The following is a 16,198-nucleotide window of genomic DNA, read 5'->3' on the forward strand; positions in this document are numbered from 1 at the left end:
CCACAAACAAAGCCAAATGAAGTATTGTCGTAGTCGCTGTCACAAAATCATTGTCATTAGAGTCCTGAGTAGTGGTACTTGTTTTCTCTTTTCATTCTTGTTGTTCACTTTATTGATTCTTTTCTTTCTCAATCTCAGCTCTTGTTATTTTTGTTTTATTGTTCCTTTTCTACCTCATCGTAGCTTTTCCATCTTGATACTTTGGGTACACACAGTTTCATTGGTTCTCTGTTTCTTTCTTTTCTTTTTCTCTTTTCTTTGTTGTTCATCTCTGACAGAAATCAAACCTTTAGTTTTGACTCCAACTCTCTTAATCCTTTCAGCGAGTGGGTGTGAAGACGCAAGGGCACGCAAACCAATTGCGGCACAAGGAAGGAGGAGATCAACCAATACATTGATAGGGCTAAACTACCCGCACCAAGGCACTGGCTGACGGGGCAGCGTGTTTGAGGACGCGGTGCTCTGCAAGCCGCAGAGGTGTGTGAAGATGCTCAACAGCCAGAAGACCCCAATGCTCTTCTGAACCCTCTGGCGGCCCCAGTCCTGATGGATGGATGCCCATGTCGCGAGCGGAGGGGCAAACTCAGCTCCGTGGAACTTGTTCTTGGTCTCTACAAATGTACTGCTTCATCCCCTTTGTCTCGCTTTCTGCCATCTCATTGTCATTGTGTGTATATATGAATATTTCCTTACCCCTTTCCCCGGATCAGAAAAAAAAAGTGTTAGAGCCGAAGCTCTTCAATGGGCTAGGGCGTTGGCATAGAGGAGACTAAGTCTCGGGGAGATCTGATACCAACATTGGGCTGTTATTTCAAAGGGCCTAGCTAGCTCAGGGAGACAAGTTGGGGTTGGGTGTCTGCTAAGTACAACTGAGGAACTGGATGAGAAGAGAGGAAAAAGAGAAAAGGAAAGAACATACCTAGCTCAGGGAGAAAAGTAAGTTGGGGTTGGGTGTCTGCTGAGCTAGGAGAAGGGAAAACAGCGGGCCATATTAGGTCTGCATTGAGTCCTGTGAAAGGGTTTGTGAAACTTGCTGCGCCTTCAGCGCAGGGGTTTTACCAACAAAGGATAGTTACGCTATGTGTAACGCGTAGATAACAGTAACGTAACGGAATTTTTGTTGTTATCTACGTGTTACGCGTAACGGCAGTGCAATTATGTTATTGCACCACATTAAGCCATTTTTTTATGCTTTTTGCTTTATCCAGGCGCGCAGAGCCCCTGAGAACGGGCAAAAAATGAGGCAAAAAAAGCCTTAAATGGTCCGTTACCGCGTTATCTGGGGGATAACGCGATAACAGGACTCAAAAATGAGGCCTGTTAAGTTACGCACGGGGCCTAAAATGACTCTGTTACTAGTACAGTAACGGGGGTAATTAAATTAGCAAAATTTCACGGATAACACAATGTAACGTAACGTAACTACCCGGTTTTACACTTGAACATCAGCTTGCAAAAGTCCATGCAATTTGGAATCAAACAACTTTGAATCCCCCTAATAGCCTTCCAAGGGGCTATCCAATACCCATTTGGCTTGTCTCAGTTTCTCTTTTTAATGCATGGTTTTACATACACTTGTAAACCACACCTGTAACTTCTTTTCAAAGCCCCTCTCCTGAACTGCTCTGTCACCCTCCATCCAGCCCAGCATCCCAGAGCAAGGGACAAGGCCCCAATCCGCTAACACCTAGCCCCCCATCATTGACCGGCGCCATTCACGGGTCCCTGGCGTCCACTACCTGCCGCAGCGGTAAGCAAGTTGTCCACTACTGTAACCGTAACGCGGGTACCGGATCAGAGGGGAATAGGATAGGTCACTTTTGGGTTTTAGATGCTGTAACTCTGGTTTATTTCAAGGTTTAGAATGACTGAGGAAACACACTCTACAACACTGATCTGCATATATAGGGACATGTAGCTAAAACAGCTCATGGAAAGATATGAAATGAAAGATGACAGCAAATAGACATAATGGAAATATGTCCATAACGAGCTAACATGACAAAGTGGCACTGCAAGTACGGGCGGCGTCATAAAGAATGAATAGAAAACATATAACGTAACACTAATACCAACCAAAACCGTTAACGTAAGTGACCCTAGCTAGACAAGCTAGGTGTCACAAGAACTTCCCTTGTCGTAACTTGTCTGGGCCCTGTCGGGCCCTGACATCTAGGACGTGTTGGGTCCTGTCTACTGTAGCCCGGCTACAACATCCCCCCCTCTAGACAGGGGATGTCCCAGACCCTGCCAGCGGAAGACCCAAGCAAAGCTAGAGTCTAGAGAGCCAGGACGTTGGCATCTCGTTGGCCGGCTGGATTATCTCCTGATCTGTGGTCGCCCTCTTGGCCATTGATGTTCATCTGTCCCAAAAACCTGGTCAGAGACACTGATCTCCCAGAAGTAAGTCTAGCTAAACCTACAGGGTCGTCACCATTGATCAAGTCAAAGGTGCTCCAATCTATACAGTCAGGATGTGCGGTTAACCACTGGTGTTGCTCCTTGGTCATAGCCGCAGCATCTTTGGCCGTATATTTCTCTCTGTTTGCCGCCGGAGGTAATTCCGGTTCATTTGGACAATCATTGGCCCTCTGGTCCTCAGTTTCTGCCGGAGCTTTGCCCTCACGCAAGCCTTGGACATTTTTTTGTCCGACCTTCTTGTCCCCACCAACAGGTGAGTTTTGAGTTGAGCGTGGGACAACCATCTAAAACAACAAAGCAAGAAACAACAGTAAGCTGCTGAATTCTAATCTTGACCTATTTGAGCACTGCACTCATCCTAGACTTCCACCTCACAGGTCTTACTCCCTCTACGGGAGACACTACGGGTAGGACTACTATGCTAGCAAAAAAAATCATGCAAAAACTTGACGCCAAATGGTGATGGTACCAGAAGAAAATTTACTAATGTTGTATGAAGACAATTAAGTATTTAAGCAAAAAAATCCCTGTAGCTACGGGTTGATGGGTGGATTTTTGAGATTTTTTGGATGATTTTGTGGCAAATATGCTGAAGTGCGCTAGCAAATGGGGTAGTGTAGTCAAACTCAAGTGTTATGTTGAAATCGCTACCACTGTAACCGTAACGCGGGTACAGGCTCAAAAAGGACTAGGATAGGTCACTTTTGGGTTTTAGATGCTGTAACTCTGGTTTATTTCAAAGTTTGACTGAAAATGACTGAGGCAACACACTCTACAACACTGATCTGTATATATAGGGACATGTAGCTAAAACAGCTCATGGACAGATATGAAATGAAAGATGACAACAAATAGACATAATGGAAATATGTCCATAACGAGCTAACATGACAAAGTGGTGCTGCCAGTGTGGGCAACAAAGGGTAGTTATGCTATGTGTAAAGGGTAGATAACGGTAACATAACAGAATTTTTGTTGTTATCTATGTGTTACACGTAACGGCAGTGCAATTACATTATTGCACCACATTAAGCTGTTTTTTTATGCTTGTTGTGTTATGCAGGCGTGCGGAGCCCCTGAGAACAGGCAAAAAAATAGGCTCAAAAAGCCTTAAATGGTCTGTTATTGCTTTATCTGGGGGATAATGTGATAACAGTCCTCAAAAATGAGGCCCGTTACCTTACCTGCGGGTCCTGAAATGACCACATTACTAGTAAAGTAACAGGGGACCCAGATAACAGGGGTAGTTACTGTCAGCCTTAGAGATACATCAAGTATCCAAAAAGACTGCAATAACTTAGTAAATAATAATAATTATTAAATTATTATTGCAGAATCAGATTCCTCATCATAAATTAAGGGGGGTCACCCACTTAAAGTACCCCCTTATTCCTATTCCTTCATGTACTAATTGTATAAATAAGAATTGGCCCCAGAAAGTGCCCAAAAATAGTATTACATACAAAAGTTTAGTAAAACAAACAATGTACATAAAATTAAACTGTTGTACATTAATGAGTAATATTACTCGTGTAAAAATACCCCGTGAAAGTATTATGTAGACTTCTACTGAAGCTCTTTCACATGACAATTGGTTATAAACATGTCATGTGACAGAGTCAGGGAAATTAGTCTATTACAATACAATTAAATTACCCACAGCCAAGCCCTTTTCACGGCTACACCCCTGGATACTCCCATAGGGAGAAAAGGACTCAGTGTTTACGCCCACTGAAGTCCCCTCTATAAATAGAGGCCTATTTGGCCCTCAGGAAAAGATCCCCCAAACCATTCACCACCCACAAACTGTAAGTTTGCCGTGAATATTCTCCTCTGCTACATTTGTAGCCACTTTTTCCTTATAAACCATCCCCAGCACGTAAAATTCACTGGATTAAACCCTTTAAATCATCAAAAATCCCTTATTAGCATATTTAAAGCTTTATCCTTATAAGTAGTTGCCGTAAGACCTCCGCCTCTGTCAAGCAGCCAATCAGTTCAAGCGCTTACCACCTACTTTTACGCCAAATTTATTCCCTGTAATCAATAATTATATATTATTAATTACATAATAAACCCTCCTCTTTTAAAGAGTGTTTAAAGCCCTTGCAGTGGCCATATTTACCACGTAGCAAGTTTAGTAATTTACATTACTAGTGTTTACATCAGCACAGTTATAGTGCTAGGGCCCAAAACCCTTAATTTTGACAGGTTTTTGCCCTAAGCTTCATAAACAGAGCTGTCAGTTATGTTACCAAAATTGCACAGATAACACAATGTAACGTAACTACCCTTCGTTGGTATGGGCGGCGTCACAAAGAATGAATAGAAAACATATAACGTAACACTAATACTGACCAAAACCAGTAACGTAAGTAAGAAGTAAGTGACCCTAGCTAGACAAGCTGGGTGTCACAAGACCTTCCCTTGTTGTAACTTGTCTGGGCCCTGACATCTAGGACCTGTTGGGTCTTGTCTACTGTAGCCTGGCTACACTACCCACCGTGATGGAGAACCAACCCCGCCAAAAAAACACTCTCCACCAGACCTTGTGGCAAAGCCGGACCGTAAGGCACCACTCCTACCGGGGCAATGTTGAGCAACATCATTACGCTCAATCAGTACAGATTGCTAGATGACTTCATCATCTGATTGAAGGCCAGGGACTGAGAGCATTCCCACTGCGGGCGGTATTTTTGGGGCGCTAAAATTTGATCTCTAGGAGTGCGCAGCCAGTTTTAGCGCCCCAAACTGCTGCAGCATACACCACCACCCTCCAACGGAGTCTCTAAGAGCATCCGCATTGGTGGCTAAGCTAGCCCAATTAGGGCACTTAGTCCACCCCCGCATCCGCATTGGCTTGGATCAACTTGACCCGGAGCTCTGTTTGGAGCTAGTGGGGTCTAGATGTAGACCCCACTACTCCTTGGACTAAACACAACATGCATATTCATCATGCTTGTTAGCATGAACTTATGTGTTTAGGTGCCAAACACATAACATGTAGGCACCTAAACACATAACCTCTGACAGCCTCGGACCCACTAATCCCCACCCATGCGGATGGCCAATTGGATTAGCCTATTCCAATCCTAAGAGCATCCGCATCTGTGGCTAAGTTACTTAGTCCACCCCTGCATCCGCATTGGCTTTGATTAACTTGGGATCAACTTGACCCGGAGCCCCATTTGGAGCTAGTGGGATCTAAATGTAGACCCCACTAGTCCTCAGACTAAACTCAAAATACATATTCATTATGCTCAAAAGCATGAACTCTACATCACAGGTTGAAATTTTTGGGTGGCGGCCTGTTGGCTTGACCTGGCCTGCGCCGCGGTCAAGCACCCGTTGGGCATACTCTGATTATTGTAATCCCGCCAGATCAGGTGGGTCACCGTCAAAAACTGGCAGGACTCCACCGTTGGCCTGACCGCGGTCATGTGTCAGCCTGATGGCATCACTATAGACAAAGAAAAGAAAAACTTTTCTGATGTCTTTTTCTCAACCTCTTCAAACGTCAGGAAGAGACTACATATTGTGCTTTGCTAAAAGCTTGGACTTCGGTGAACTTTTTGCGCCATAAAGTTATGCCCTTGAGCTGCTGTGCAGCAGTTTGTGCCAAAGATATTGCCACAGGAGTGTGACATCATCGATCCAGCTGTGGTTGGATGGTGATATCCTGAGGCTGTGTTCAAGCAGCCGATTCATTCTACCCACCCATCCCCCCCTCCACCCGGCCATTCATCAAAAATCACCCCAATCCCTTACCATTACAACACCGCCTCCGATGGTATTTCATCCCTACACCCCCACCACCAAAATTGCCGCGGTCCGGATGACACATCAAGGATTGGGGTTGACGGAGATCCGCAATCTACTCAGCGCCCCGATATCCCGCCAGTCTTTCTCTTGGTGGCTCAATCTGTTTCAAGAGACTCATTGTGTTGTGAAGGATCCAGAAACTTACGAGGCCCGGGGCCAACCAGCCAAGCTGACCAGAGAGGACTGCGCGTTCATCATTGAGTTGGTCCGATTGGAGCCCGGCCTTTTCTTGGAAGAAATCTGAGAGCATCTGTACGACTCAACCGGGGTCCTGCTCAGTATCAAGGCGGTTCACCGGAACCTTGTCCAGCGTTTGTCAATCACACTGAAGAGACCCAATACCAGAAACATTCAACAATCAATCCTTGCGAAGTACTCGTATATCAAACGCATGGAGTTTTTCCCTGCAGAATTTTTGGTCTTCACAGGTTAGTTTTCCCTCATCTTTTTCTCTGAGACCAGGCTAACTTGTTTTGCTTGGTCAGATGAAAGCTCATTCTGTGACAGAGATCTCCTCTGAGTGCAGGCTAGGTTGCCACAAGGGACCCCCGCAGCTCGGTTCATAATCAACCAGAACCCCCTTTGCTTAAGTCTTCTTGCTGCCATCTCAATCAACGGACTGGCGGCCCTAGCGACCACCATGGAAACGTTCAATGGGCAAAAGTTTGAACACTTCTTGGAGCATGAATTGGTAAGCTCCGTCCATTTATCCCATTGATGATTTTGTAGCTGACTATGTACTGCTGCTCCAGCTGCCTCGCATGAATCCCTACCCCAATGACAACTCTGTTCTGGTGTGCGACAACGCCAGCTTCCATTGAGGCGAGCGAGTCCAGGAGCTTTGCTATGCGGCAGGGGTACGGCTATTATACCTGCCACCCTACTGGCCCAAATTGAATCCGATCAAGCTTGGTTTTGCTTTGATCAAACATAGCTTGCAAGCCTCGCAAGTTCTCAATTGCACTAACAACTCCGAATGGGAAATCCGTCAAGTCACTGGTGATATCTTGACCGCTGAGTTTTGTTACAAGATTTACAAACACTGTGGGTACTTTGTCCCAGAGCACTGATTACAAAGAGCTTTGTGAAAGTCTTCATTATTTCCCCGATCCAAGATCCAACCCTTACCTCTGATACCTCTCAGTAGTATAAACCACCTGCTGAATAGGTTGTATCCTTCATGTCATCACATTGAATATCTTAGCTCCAATGATCTTTTCCAGTCCTCTCCCCAAGCCAATATTACCTCTTACCAATATTCATCAAAGCCTCTTGTTAGCTCGAATGGTTCCTACCCACAAGACCTGTATTTTACTCTAAGATTAGCTCGCTTGAATCATTATTCTGAAATGATACAAGCAGAATTGGTACCAACTCAAGGGCTGAGAAGCCTGCCTTTCTTGACCTGGGCGAAGCTCCAAACTGTTAACAAGGGTTGATTTGGTGAGGTATTAATCGAATGTTCAATTTGATGGCCGCTTGATAACAGACTCGACCAAATCAATCACTCTTACTCTACTCTTTTGGTTTATCGGCACTTTTGGCTTTGGGCTTCTGACTGACAGGTTTGGAAGCCGCTGGCCGCTGACGGCTAACCTGATCTGTATCCTCTCCTGTCCCTTGGGAAGGCATTTGTCCAAACCTTCCAAGCCTTTCTTGCCGTCCGCTCTCTCTTTGGCATCATGATGGGTGGAATCTATGGGATGGCAACCAGTGAGCCTCGGCAGTTTGAGGAGAGAGTGATAGATGTGCCCGTTGTGAGAATGAAAGCTGGTTGGCTGATGTAGAATGTCCGCTAACCGCCTCCTTCAAGAATATTGATGTCCGAGCTGTGTGATTGTCGGTAACTCGGCTCCGCACTGCTACTTTCCGCTAGCCTTCAGCGCTCCTTTACTGAGCCTGATCTATAGCGTAATAGTCCGCGAGTGAATAAAGCTCCGCACGTCGTAAGCACAAAAATCCGCAAGTAACTCTTGAATAAGGATAAGAACACAGATAATCTCTCAATAACTCTCGTACGTCCGTAGTTGTAAGTACAATGATGATGAGTAAAAATCCGTAATAATTTGATAGGATAAAGATTCCCCCGATAGGAGAGTCCCCTCCGCGCACGTCGCCGTTCCCACCCGATCCCGCACGTCTGACACTTTCCCGCACTAGTCCGCCTACTCCGCCCGCTATCCCGCTCGTCACTTTCCTAGACTCTGCTCCTCTCCGACGCTTGCCCTCCCACCGTCCTCTGTCTAGCCCCCGTCAGTCGTTCTCTCGCCACCGCCTTCACCCTGGTTCCACCCGCTGATGGAACCCGCTTGAGCTGTCATGGCTCACCCGCTGACGCGCCGCTGCTACCAGTCCACGTGTGTAGTCCCGCCGCAGTCCAGCCCTGTCTTTTTCCGCTCCAATCGAAATACCCAATCCGAAATCCGCAATCCGCAATCCGTGCATTCCAATCCGCGTGTGACTTTCCGTAAGCTTTCCTAGCGTGCCTTCCTGACCTCATCCTCAGTGCTTATGTCACCGGAATGCACCATGCCTGAGCGGCTTTGTGCATTCCCCGCGTGGACATTCTACCGCGCTCGCCTATATAAATCACCACACCGTTTAATTTACTTTTAATTTCTCTATCTGGGTCTCGCCCAGTTCAAATGGACTAGCTACGTCTTGGGAAAACATGCCAGCCAGAGCCCGCAGGCTATTTCCAGCAAGGCTACAACATTGGTAGTTCCTGATTGCTGCCAGTCTTAACCAGTATTGCCATTCTAGCCCGCTCATGATCAAAAAATGTTTGGGTGTAATCAATTGACAGCAGTAATTTAACAAGCTGTTCTGTGTAAGGCTACAATGGGCTTGGTATTTTATATTTACAAGGTAGAAGCTATAATTGGTATTTTATATTGACAAGCTATAAGAATCTGTGTTTGAAGAATAATCAGTGGATAAAGAGAAGACAGGGGTAATTTAAGAAGAATTTCTGTGCAATGCTACAATAGGTGGGGTATTTGATATTTACAAGCTAAAAGATGTGGTGATTTCAGGATAATGAGGGGATAAATAACTAATGAGAAGCCCTTGATTTTTCAAACTTGTTTACATGGTCTCTTAACTGAGCAATGTAGATGTCCTCTAAGCCCCAGTCCTTCATCATCTCGCGGGTGATATTGTTAGATCGGAAAATCTTTGGGTTGGTGGCCTCTTTCGCCGTGAGAATCCCAATGATCATGTCTCTTTCACACACCGGTATTTTGACAAACTTGAGGTATTGGTTTAGGAGGTTGACTTTGAGATCAACCACCAAGGAGCTATCGGAATCCGCGGCTGGGCTGTTGATCTGGCTGGTCGTACCCTGATTGAGTTTGCGCTTCTTTGCGGCGGACAACTTCTCAAACTTCAAGTTGGGCGGGGGGCGTAAATCAAGACTCCATCCTGCCCTTCAAACTACAAGCCGAGAGGAGTCAGTTGTGGAAATCTACAAAATGACTACAGGGCTGGAATTTCACTCACAATCGCACGTGCCCACCTTTGGACAATGGCCAGAGTGAGAGGGCTGTATTGACTCGGATCGGTGGGATCAATGTAGACAGGCATCTTTTGCTCGTACTTTGGGTTTGGCGGGTGGGCATTGAATATCTGATTGACGTAGATGTTCATTGCATCAAAATCCCCCGGCGTGATGATGATGGATGGATTTGCATGCAAGGAGGAGGCCGTCTGAGCAGCATCTTGAGTCAAGATGTGCTTTTTGACCTTAATGACAGCCTTTGCTTGTTTGGCGGCGGTTTTGCGGTTCACCATAAGAACTGCCAAACTGGCCTTTGTGTGGTCCTTCCCATTTGCGATGACCGTTGCCATCCAGTGGGTGAAGGATGGAACGTCTGTTATTCGATAGTCGGCGATTGTTTTAAACTCATCAGCAGGTGGAAGGTTCATCGATATCTTCCACTCAGTCTTTGGGAATCCATTCTTGATCGCAGACCAAATTAAATCCGCAGCTCCATCAAACTTTTTGTTGCATTCTTGGGCAACAGAATCTTGAAATTCCTCAAGGGATGAAGAATCAGGGACAAGAATGAGGAACTTCTTTTTGGATTCGACCGTCGACCACCCCTTGTTAGACAATTTTGATTTTGGGTAAAAGAGTCGAAAACTTGTACTGCAGTCGATCATCTGGGGCTGCAAACCCAAAATAAGACAGGAATCAGTGCTTTAATCTGCAGGCATCAAACTTAAGGCAGCCTTACAGTCAATTCAGCCGGCTTTGGACCGCCGTGAATGCGCCACAATTCGGATGCGGAATGGTAGCCAGGTGGGGGATTGTCCCTATTAAACAGATCAATACCCAAGCAAGACATTTTTCCTGCAACGGCAACCAGAAATTCAACAAAAAAAAAAAAAATAACTTGAAAGGCTCCAGAGGCTGGATTCTTGCAAGCCGGAAGGCCACCATCATCAAGGGAAAGGCACAGCCCTCTTGGGCTGAATTGGAAATCATCTTGAAAATCTTTATTTCACGGCGCAAGTCAGAAACAAAGATAAAAAAAACTTGGGATCATGGAAAGCCATGATTTGTGCACAGCAGACACAAAAACAAGTCCGAGCTTTCTTCAAATCACAATATTTCATGAAAAATGAAATAAAATTGTTTATTAAAACTTAGGAGAAAAATTGACAAAAAAAAAGATTCACGTGGTTAATTGAATGAGTTGCATCAATATATATGCATAACTACCAAAAGGGGTATGGAGTGACACAGCGGGCAATCAGATGTTGCATGTAGCCCGCAGCAACACCCAAGTAAAGGGGGTCCCCTTGGCTTGGGTGTTGCTGTGGGCTGCATGCAACATCCAATTGCCCGCTGTGTGATTAGCCCATGTGGTAAGTGGCAGGCTAGTGACACTTGTGTAGGGTGCTGGTTGTGGGTTCATGTCTCACAGCAAGCAATGGGAATTTTTTTGGGTTCTGGCTGCACTTGCAGCTGGCGTCGAGCCGACGGAATGCAGTCAAGCCGCCGCAGTGCCGCTGAGCAACCGGGGTCAAGCCGCTTGCAGGCATAATTACGCCCCCCGCAGATATGCCGCCAGATCTGGTGGTCCGGTTGAGCCAACGCAATCCATTGCGCCAAGCATCTGTCCACCATAACCCGTGGTGTATGTGTTTAGGTGCCCAACACATAACATACAGGCACCTAAACACATAATCTCCGACAGCCTTGGACCTGCTAGTCCCCACCAATGCGGATGGCCAATTGGATTAGCCTATTCCAATTGTAATCCAAGCTAGTTAGCCCAGGCTAATCTAGCCACGGATGCGGATGCTCTAATCCGAGCTAGTTAGCCCAGGCTAATCTAGCCACGGATGCGGATGCTCTAATCCGAGCTAGTTAGCCCAGGCTAATCTAGCCACGGATGCGGATGCTCTAATCCGAGCTAGTTAGCCCAGGCTAATCTAGCCACGGATGCGGATGCTCTAAAAACTCCATGTCCCGTCGCCCCCGGTCCACTGCCCCGCTCCTGCGGCACCATTTGCTTTTCACAATGTAATGGATTGGCTGGCAATCATCCGGAATGTTATCAACACTCAACACAGAATCATACAAAAGGCATCCCCGTCAACCCAGTCATTGAGGAGAGTGTATACTCCTCTCGATGATCGGAACAAACCGGGTCATTCCAGTCATTGTGGGGAGTATATACTCCTCTCAGAGCATCTCCACCCGGGGAGGTAAACTCGGGTTGCTAAAACACCGTGATGGCAACTCATGTTTTGCATATAGCAACCCGCGTGGCTCTGGCACGCACCCGTGGTTGCTGTAATATTTACATACAGAAGCACCCCAACACACTCCTTCATGACCCATTAAAAGCCCTGTATATGTAGATGGTCATTGATAGCTTGCAAAGCTGTCCATGACCATTATAACCGGTCGTCAATAGCTTGCAAAGCTATGGATGATATGACCAATCGTTGAGTGAAAACTATTGACAACCATTATAATTGGTCCTCAATAGCTTGCAAAACTATTGATTACCGTTAAAACCAGTCGTCAATGGCTTGCAAACCTATCGATGACCGTTATATCCAGCCGTCGATAGCTTGCAAAGCTATGGAACCAGTATAACTGGTTGTCCATAGCTTTGCAAGCTCTCGATGACCGGTATAACTGGTTGTCCATAGCTTTGCAAGCTCTCAATGACCGGGATAACTGGTTGTTCACAGGTTTGCAAGCTCTTGATGACCGGTATAACTGGTCGTCCATAGCTTTGCAAGCTCTCGAACCGGTCATAGATAGCTTGCAAAGCTATGGACAACCGGTTATACCGGTCATCAAGAGCTTTACAAAGCTCTTAGTGAGCGGTATAGCTGGCGAAGCTTTTGATGACCTGTAAAGCCAGTCGTCAATAGTCAAGCTCTCAATGACTGGAATACAGTCGTTGATGGCTCTCATAGGTTGATTTTTGTTTTTTTTTATTACTTGTTGATGTAAAACTTACCTTATGGGTTGTTGTATGACATGTCTATGCACTGTTGATGAGTGTTGAGGGGGGATGAGCCAGGAGGAGTTGCTATTGTGTTGCTATCGGGTTGCCATATGTAGCAACCCGATGCCAATTTTTACCTCCGGAGGCAAAATAGAAACTCATTTTGGGTGGTGTTTTTTGGGTTCGGGTTGGCAAACGCGGGATAGCAACCCGGTTTACCTCCCCGGGTGGAGATGCTCTCAATAAATGGAACAAACCGGTGTACATCATGGGAACCAACCGGGTCGTTCCGGTCATCATGGGAGTACTATTCCTCTTGATGACTGGAAGGAACCGGCCATCAAGGGGAGTACGTACTCCTCTCGATGACCGGAACAACCGGGCCATCGAGGGGAGTATGTACTCCTCTCAGTGACCGGTTCGTTGTCATTGAGGGGAGTACGTACTCCTCTCAATCAACGGTGGGTAGTTACGATAACAGTTACTATCAGTTTTTTTTCTCCTTCAGTCTTTAATTTAAAATTTAGAACCACCTAATGATTTTTCTCAGCTAGATCAAGAAGTCATAGCTCTCCTCTAATAATTGGTGAAATAATTTTCCATTTTTGTAAAAAGACTGCCTGGATATCCTTGATTACACTTCCAGTTTTTAGTTACTGGTTTTAGTTACTAGTAACTGCAAAATTTGACACGGAATAAGGGATATCAATTTATTCTTTTGACAAAAATGGAAAATTCTTTCACCAATTTTTAGAGGAGAGCTCTGACTTCTTGATCTAGCTGACAGAACATTTTATTTGGTTCCTAATTTTGAATTGAAGACCAAAGAAGAGGATTCATGGTTATCGTAACTACCCACCGTTGTCTCAATGACCGGAACAAACTGGTCATTGAGGGGAATATGTACTCCACTCGATGATTATAATTGACCAGCCATTGAGAATGTGGCCAGTAGTGTGCTTATTGATTAGCCATCAAGAGTGCACCTCTTGATGGCCGACCTGCCTTGGCCATCAAGTGAGGGACATGTGTTTGGGGGTGTGACCGATGGGATGAGCTGTAGTTTCACTGACTATGTTATGTGAAAGGGAGTCGGTAGTGAGTCTCTAGGAGTCCCTACATGTAGGGACTTGAGCACGAAATCTAGGGACGGCAGTATTTTTTGGACGCAAATAACGCCCGCGGTGGGTCGGGTTGAGGCGGTAAACTCCTGAAATTTCCAACTAGGGCCCCGATTTAGGGCCCGCGGTGGAAATGCTCTGAGGCAAGCATCTTAGAGCATCTCCACCGCGGGCCCTAGTTTGGGGTCGCTAAAATTCAATCTTCGGGACTGCGCAGCAGGTTTTACCGCCCCAAACTGCTGCGGCATACACCGCGAGCCTCCAAAGGGAGTCTTTAAAAATCACGGACACGCCACCGATGTACATGTATTCCATGACGGGCACAAACCAGTCATCCAGAACGAATGCACTTTGTTCGATGACCATCCGAGGTGGATACATAAATAACACTCCTTGATGGCCGTCACTAACCGGTCATCCAGAACATTTGCATGTTTTTTGATGACCACCTCGTTTGATGGCCTTCCATAGCGGTCATCAAGAAATCATGAAGTGGACTCACCTCAATGACCGGTACGAGCCGGTCATTGAGGATTGATTGGTGTGTGTGTGGCTGACAACCGGTCGGTCGCTGCTGCGATGGCCGGTTCGTTCCGGACATCGAGAGGAGTAATAACTCCCCTCGATGGCCGGAACGGAGCAGTCATCGAGAGGATAATAACTCTCCTCGACGGCTGGTTTGTTCCGGTCATTGATAGGAGCAATAAATCTCCTTGATGGCCGGTTCGTTCCGGTCATCAAGATGAGTAATAATTCTCCTTGATGGTCGGTTCTTTCCGGTCACCGAGAGGAGCAATACATCTCCTCGATGGCCGGTTGGTTCCGTTCATTGAGATGAGTACATATTGTAAGATTGGTTCCGTTCATCGAGGAGGTGACCAATGGAGTTTCACAATGTTGTTGTTATGTGACAGTGTCTTTTGGGTTGTTGGAGAGAGTCTCTAGGAGTCCCTACATGTACGGACTCGGGCATGAAATTTGGGGACACCTGTAAAATTTTGACGCTAATAGCGCCCGCGGTGGGTCGGGTTGAGTCGGTAAATTCCAACTAGAGACCCAATTTAGGGCCCGCGGTGGAGTTGCTCTTACCAAAGGAGACTGAAGAGACTTGGCTTTTTTTTTAGGCTTTCTTCTAATTTGCCCCCAAAAGGCTAAGTTTATTATAACACAATCAAAGGTTTTTGTAATAAATTCCAAACAGTAGTCACTCTTCTATTTAGATTGGACAAAAGTCTTGGCCTACAATGAGTTGATTGATTGAAAACGAAGAATCAATAAGAAGATATCCAAGCAAATATCTTTGAATGATCCAATTTAAAGCATCTGTGCTTACCTTTTCACCTTGGGCGCTTGCACCAGTGAACGGGTCCTAATAAAACCGAAAAAGAAACAAGTCAAACACTCCACGAACTGGAAATCATCTCAGCAAAAAAAATGAAGAAAGATGAGGTACCATCTTCTGTTCAATAGCGCGCTCAGTGGCAGCTTCCTGCCATTCCTTGGTCATAGTCCTCGGGAGGTCAGGGGCTGCATTCATTATGGTCATAAACAAGGCGGTATCAGACAGTTGCTGCAATTCACGGGGAGATGATGATTGCTCGAGTCTGACTCACATGCTGATCTGATCAGGACGAATAACGCGATCGCAGCCGAGACGCATCCGGTGATCCCGAGAAGGAGTTTGATCCCTGAGCCAGGGGCGTGGAGGGGCTCACGGGGACCGTGTGGACCGAACGAAACCCAGTAAGCTGATGATTTTCGTAGACGAGTTGTGCACGACGAAACGATGATTAAAGAGCAAGAATGAAGGACAATTAGTCAATCAAAAAGGTCTGAAGGTGATCGCTTTTCTTCCCGAAAGGGAGCGCATAAAGAGATACACGAAAAAAGTCGTTGAAGGAGGAGAGACAAACATGCTTTCTTCTCGTCAAGGCTGAGTTGAGTCCAGTCTTTCTTTTGTAAACCTTCGAGATGATGAAAGATGGCTTCTTGTTCTTGCGGGGACATCTCTTTCCATGCTGCTTCGATCTGAATGATGCAATGGGGATAGTGAATGATGATCAGTTTTGCGTAATTTTGCTGTCATATCACACCAAAGCAAATTTTGTTTTTTGCAACTCCTTGACAAGATAAAGATTATAAATAATAATTTACATTACTGATCGACGGTAAGGACGAAGTTCTGGAGGTGGCTGCTGATTGATCGGCTGATACAGCGACGGTGGCTAGGCTTCGGTTCTCCGCCTTGAAGCTCCATCTCAATCTGAGCACCGCCAGTTTTTGAGAGGCCGGTAATAGGTTTGGGGTCTGGACAGCCCGTTGAAGGATGACTAGTCGGTTAGCAGCGTTGGTCAACAT

The 16,198-nt window shown here is 46.0% G+C and overlaps 2 protein-coding genes across 2 annotated transcripts; both read right to left on the reverse strand.

Annotated features, from left to right (window-relative positions):
• Nucleotides 1-8,844: 8,844 nt before the first annotated feature.
• On the reverse strand, nucleotides 8,845-9,015 carry PtA15_5A539 (uncharacterized protein; the record flags this gene model as incomplete). The annotated part of the gene is made up of 1 exon (XM_053169311.1): nucleotides 8,845-9,015. One exon carries the CDS (start codon nucleotides 9,013-9,015, stop codon nucleotides 8,845-8,847), a length of 171 nt encoding a protein of 56 aa, XP_053020521.1.
• Nucleotides 9,016-15,052: 6,037 nt separating this feature from the next.
• Nucleotides 15,053-16,198, reverse strand: PtA15_5A540 (uncharacterized protein; the record flags this gene model as incomplete). Its single annotated transcript, XM_053169313.1, has 6 exons — nucleotides 15,053-15,079; nucleotides 15,174-15,209; nucleotides 15,294-15,367; nucleotides 15,454-15,588; nucleotides 15,754-15,868; nucleotides 15,995-16,198. 6 exons carry the CDS (start codon nucleotides 16,196-16,198, stop codon nucleotides 15,053-15,055), a joined length of 591 nt encoding a protein of 196 aa, XP_053020522.1.

The sequence above is a fragment of the Puccinia triticina genome, chromosome 5A, assembly GCF_026914185.1.
Source record: "Puccinia triticina chromosome 5A, complete sequence".
Classification (NCBI taxonomy): Eukaryota; Fungi; Basidiomycota; class Pucciniomycetes; order Pucciniales; family Pucciniaceae; genus Puccinia; species Puccinia triticina.